The 6,199-nt window shown below is 46.7% G+C and overlaps 1 protein-coding gene across 1 annotated transcript; it reads left to right on the top strand.

The window, feature by feature from the left end:
• The first annotated feature begins 728 nt into the window (after window positions 1-728).
• On the top strand, window positions 729-2,028 carry LOC147018976 (uncharacterized). Its single transcript, XM_085900106.1, has 2 exons — window positions 729-1,211; window positions 1,300-2,028. The coding sequence occupies exons 1-2, from the start codon at window positions 729-731 to the stop codon at window positions 1,957-1,959; spliced, it is 1,143 nt and encodes a 380-aa protein (XP_085756232.1). The 3' UTR covers window positions 1,960-2,028.
• Window positions 2,029-6,199: the final 4,171 nt, after the last annotated feature.

The following is a 6,199-nucleotide window of genomic DNA, read 5'->3' as shown; positions in this document are numbered from 1 at the left end:
TGCAAATCTATGACAATGACAAGTATGGTCGGTGGCTTCCTGAGTTTTGGTCAATGCTATGTACATTGCCTACAGAGCAGGAGGAGTTCTTGGCAAGTGGTATGTTTGCCCAGTCAATGTCCGGTAATCCCTACTCAGCTCTAGCTCTGGATATCTGGATTGAGACCACAATGAACAAAGGCTCTAAGATGAAGTCTGACTGGTTGTCAATCTTGAAGAATGAGAAGCAGTTGTTTGCAAACACACAGAACGTCAACAACATCCTTCGAGTGAGAGCTTGTGTACAAAATGACACTAAACAGGCATCAACTACCAGGAAGCATGCTGAGTGTACCCCAACTCGTATGAAATCTGATGAACAAGCTATTCAAGATTTGAATGCATGTTTTGAGGAGTTTGAATGTGACCCCTTTGATCTCGCTACTCCAACCCTCCGTACTCTGCAATCTGGTATTGCAGCTCCAGAACACCTAGTAGCTGACTTTCGATCAGCCTTAAATGATGGAAAGGAAAAGCTTAATTCTTTCATGGAAGGAAGGGTGGACAGTAAATCCAAAAATCTTCAAGACAGAATCCATCGTAGTTCACGCCTCAACTTTGAAAAAGCTCGGTCTACTAAACAGGCCCCTCAGGACAAGAAAATAAAATCTGAACAGATGGAAAATAAGGCAATGTCTGAAGTAATTCGTGTTGTTGAGAAAAGTGGTACTGTTTAATTATCTGATATCATGGCTAATCGGATCACTGAGGAAAGCCTTGCACTCTTCAATGTAAATGGGACAATGAGGAAGGTACAGAAGAGCAAGCTTCTGGAAAAGATGACCATGTCAACAATTGATTCACCAACCACATATACTGCCATAGTTGACATTGGGTTCATTTGGCGTCTTGCAACACCAACCACGGAAGATCGTGGGAAGGGGGACGAGACTAAATATTTATGGGAAGACTATGCTGAAAAGATAGTCAAGATTGTGTTGTCAAGGCACTCCTCTGCAGAAACCATCATATGTGTTGTTGACCCATACTGTTTGTCTTACAGCATCAAAGACTGTGAACGACAACAACGAACTATGTTACAAGGCACAGTATCCAATGTTTTCATGAAATCTGATGATTCCTTTCCATCCCTCACAGAGTTCAAGACCATTATATGTGGAGAATGTAACAAGCAGCGACTGCAAAACTTCCTCAAGGATGCATTTTCTGAAGTCTCTCAGCAAGTCCCACAAATTCCAATCTATTATGTGGGAAACAGATGAACCAACCTAAAAACTGGGGAGGAAGTTTGTCACCAAGTGTGAACAATCTGAAGCAGACACAGCAATGTTCACCATATATGGGGCACTGAGAAATGCTGGCTACACAGAGGCTGTCATGATAGACAGTGAAGATACTGATGTGTATGTACAGGCTGCATACGTTTCACATCATACAGATGGTCTTCTATGTATCAAAAAGAAGCAGAAAGTCATGCTCTGCCATTCTCTCTGTAATGATGAAGTTGCAGACGTAATCGTACCACTTCATGTGCTCAGTGGATGTGACAGCAATTCTGGCTTTTATGGGCATGGGAAGAAACAAGTATATGATGGAATTGTGAGTAATGAAGAAGCACGCCACCTACTACAGAAGTGTGGGGAAAGTATACCTGCCACAGATGCTGTATTGAGAGATATGATCAAATTTGTCATAAAGTATATCTATTCTGATAGGAAGAGTTCAACTTTAGCAGAGGCAAGAGCAGTCAAATGGAAAAACTCAAAGAAGAAGTCCACCATGTGCCTCCCACCAGATCATGACTCCTTAACAATGCATATGATGTGTGCAAACTACTTGGCCTTCATACAGAAAAAAATTCTGAAGAAGTCACACCCATCACCACTCTCACATGGCTGGCATCTTGTGGATGACAAATGTCTTCCAGTAAGATATACAATGCCTGCTTTACCCAATTAATTGGGTCAAGTGGAGGTACCTGAGAATGATTCATCAGATCTATCCTCCTCCGATAATGATGAGTCTTTCTCGGGGTCAGATTGTGACTCTGACATGTATTAACATTTGACAATATTAATCTTCCTGGGAAGCACAGTAAGAAAATAACATATTTAGTAGTCATTCATGTCAATAAGAATAACACATCCATATGACAAAGAAGAGGGGGCTCATACCAATTCTCAAACTCACTCCCCCACACCCCCAGGAATACCTCTGGCTTTGGCTTCCCCTCCACTCCCGCCTCATGTTTATATGTGTACTGTACCGTCCACCGAACAGTGATGACTCCATGTACACCTCACTATCCGAAAACATGGACCATCTTCTATCTTCTCATCCAAACTCTCTCTTCCTCTTATGTGGTGACTTCAATTGTCATTACGCCAGTTGGCTATGTGTGGGTACCTCTCTCACCTGCCATGGCACCTCAGCAAAAGCTTTCTGCGACTCATTGGGACTGACTCAATCGGTCAACTTCCCGACCCGGATCTCAACCAATGGTACTCCATCTCTTCTGGATCTGATTTTGACAAATTTCCCTGACAATATCTGCTGCTCTTCCTTCGCTCCAATTGGTTCTTCTGACCACGTCCTTGTCAAAGTGGACATCTCTCTGGCTGTTATCAGAGAACCACCTCACCACCGTCGAGTCTGGCATTTCACTCAAGCCGACTGGCAGGGTCTCCGAGCAGCCATCAAACTTACAGACTGGTCTCCTATCACTACTTTCTCAAACATCAACTCATCCTGGGAATTCTTTCAAAGAAACTTGCTCTCCCTCATGCACAGATTTATCCCCTCTCGTGTTCAGTTGTCTTACCCTTCCTCTGCCCTTGGTTTACTGAAGCTTGTGGCGAGGCAGTTGTCCTGAAACAACTTGCCTTTGCCTCATGGAAAGCAAACCCAACTGAGGGCAATCTCAGTTCTTTCCACAAAGCTCGGAACAAGTGTGTATCTACCCTCAGGAGAGCCAGAAAACAACATCTTTCTCATCTCAAGTCTGAACTCTCAAACCTCTCTCCCTCCTCAAGATCCTGGTGGCGTTTAATCAAATCTGTTTCTGGTGTATGTTCCCCCTCCATCCCCTCCCTTACCTCAAATGGCCGCACTGCTGATTCCACACGTGATAAAGCTGAATGTCTAAACTCGGTGTTTGCAGCTAAATATTGTGTCCTAAACCCATCACTATCTCTACCCACTTTACCCAGTCGCACCCAACTATCCCTGGACTCTGTATCCTTTTCTCCTGACAAGGTGGAGAGCTTGCTTTCAAATCTCGACTCAGATTCTGCAACCGGTCCAGACGGCATCAGCCCACGTGTCCTCAAAGCCTGCTCTTCTGCTCTTGCTCATCCTCTCTCTGTTCTATTCACCCTCTCATTTGCCCAAGGTCATCTGCCATCTGCTTGGAAATCTGCTAACATCACTGCCCTGCATAAAAAGGTGCAAAAACAGATCCCTATAACTACAGACCAATCAGCCTTCTCCCAATCATCAGCAAGGTTATGGAATCCATCATCGCTTCAGACATGAAATCCTTCCTCTTCTCCAATGGCTTGATTTCCAATCATCAATTTGGTTTCAGACCAGGTCACTCCACCCTGGATATGCTGCTTCTGCTGTCCCATCAATGGATGGAGGTCCTCAATGCCAGACAGGAAATCCGAGCCGTATCCCTGGACATATCACGTGCTTTTGACACAGTCTGGCACCCTGCACTACTCACCAAACTCTCTTCCCATGGTATTCAAGGCCATCTCCACTCATGGCTCGCAGACTTCCTCTCCTGTCGCAGTCAACGTGTGGCCCTAAATGGAGTTCTTTCATCCCCTCTTCCTGTGCAGGCTGGAGTTCCTCAAGGTAGCGTTCTGGGCCCTGTTCTTTTTCTGGTTTTCATCAATGATCTCTCCGACTCTCTGGAAAATCCTCTATTTCTCTTTGCCGACGACTCCACCCTCTGCTGTACCATCTGTCATCCCTCAGACCGGCAAGCAGCAGCTTCTTCGCTCACTGCAGATCTGGATAAAATCACAAACTGGTCCAACACGTGGAACATGTCTTTCAATCCAGACAAATGTCACACTCTCACTATGTCTCTTCGAAAGGACCGTTTAGAAACCCCCCCCCCCATCCACTTTCTCAACAATCCTCTGGAAGAAGTCTTTTCTTTCAAGCTTCTGGGTCTCACTATCTGCCATGACCTTTCCTAGGAAAGTCACATTTCCAAACTCGCCTCAAAAGCCAGTCGCCGACTGGGAATCCTCCGTCGTGCTAAGTCCTTCCTCGGCCCTCTTGAGCTCCTGACCACTTACAAAGCTTTTGTCCGTAGCCTGATGGAGTACTGCTCTCCCCTCTGGGCTGGTGCTCCTGCCTCAGACTTTTCTCGGCTTCACGCTGTCAAAACCAGGGCATTTAAGATCATCGGCATCTCCCGCAATGAAGCTGAGTCTTTGGGCCTCTCACTCAATCACCGCAGGTTCGTCGGTGGTCTTTCTGTCTTCGACCGACTCCTCTCCAGCCTTGCCCCCCCTGCTCTCTCTCTGCGATTTGTCCCCACCACATTTCCACAGGGCGCTCAAGGTCCGCCAACAACCCCCTTCTGGTAAAACTACCAAAATCACGAATCACTCCTCATCTTCACTCTTTCATTCCTCTTTTTTCCCGCCTTTGGAATAAACTTCCTCACTCTATTCTTTCCCATTCTTCCCTCCAGGCTTTCAAAACAGCTGTTCACTACCACCTCTTATCTTCCCCCATCCAAATCCTCGATCTTTTCTACCCCCGATAATCCACCCAAGCCCACTTCCTTCAATTCCGCTGCTTTCTTTCCTGAAAGTCCCTGTAATGTCCATCTTCTCTTCGCCATGTTCCCCGTCCCATCCCCATCCCTCTCCCTTCCACAGTTCACCTAATGTGTCTGTTCCCCACTGTTTTGTCCCTTCCACTCCCGCCCCTCGTCTCATGCCTCCTTGCTGTGAGTTGTGTGTTTGCTCTCATACGAGCCTCAACCAAGGTATACAAAAAAAAAAACCATAATCAGGATAAAACTTCAGTTTATTTATAATCATGCTTGTGACATGTTTTGTTATATAACTTTCTCGACTCTCCAAATACATTTACATTGTACTTTTTTTTTTTTGTATACCTTGGTCGAGGCTCGTATGAGAGCTAACACACAACTCACAGCAAGGAGGCATGAGACAAGAGGGGCGGGAGTGGAAGGGACAAAACAGTGGGGAACAGACACATTAGGTGAACTGTGGAAGGGAGAGGGATGGGGATGGGACGGGGAACATGGCGAAGAGAAGATGGACATTACAGGGACTTTCAGGAAGGAAAGCAGCGGAATTGAAGGAAGTGGGCTTGGGTGGATTATCGGGGGTAGAAAAGATCGAGGATTTGGATGGGGGAAGATAAGAGGTGGTAGTGAACAGCTGTTTTGAAAGCCTGGAGGGAAGAATGGGAAAGAATAGAGTGAGGAAGTTTATTCCATAAGCGGGAAAAAAGAGGAATGAAAGAGTGAAGATGAGGAGTGATTCGTGATTTTGGTAGTTTTACCAGAAGGGGGTTGTTGGCGGACCTTGAGCGCCCTGTGGAAATGTGGTGGGGACAAATCGCAGAGAGAGCAGGGGGGGCAAGGCTGGAGAGGAGTCGGTCGAAGACAGAAAGACCACAGACCAACCTGCGGTGATTGAGTGAGAGGTCCAAAGACTCAGCTTCATTGTGGGAGATGCCGATGATTTTAAATGCCCTGGTTTCGACAGCGTGAAGCTGAGAAAGGTGGGAGGCAGGAGCACCAGACCAGACGGGAGAGCAGTACTCCATCAGGCTATGGACAAAAGCTTTGTAAGTGGTCAGGAGCTCAAGAGGGCTGAGGAAGGACTTTGCACGACGGAGGATTCCCAGTCGGCGACTGGCTTTTGTGGCGAAGTTGGAAATGTGACTTTCCCAGGAAAGGTCATGGCAGATAGTGAGACTTTCCCATGAAAGGTCATGGCAGATACTGAACACTAGAATTAGTGTCAAACCCTTGGTGAACATTAGATACGAGCCGAAACCCCGTCACAGACGGATTCCGTTCATTCAACCACCCTCACCAGCTCACCCACACTCGAGGGACATCAACTGGACAGGGCGTGCTTGCCCCCGCCTATTCATCCCCCACCCCTGCCCTATTCCCCCCTGCCTCCCACACCCC

Source organism: Eptatretus burgeri, chromosome 10, assembly GCF_056783735.1.
Source record: "Eptatretus burgeri isolate ZD-2024b chromosome 10, Ebu_testis_v1, whole genome shotgun sequence".
Lineage (NCBI taxonomy): Eukaryota > Metazoa > Chordata > Myxini > Myxiniformes > Myxinidae > Eptatretus > Eptatretus burgeri.
This window is presented reverse-complemented; position numbering and strand designations above follow the sequence as displayed.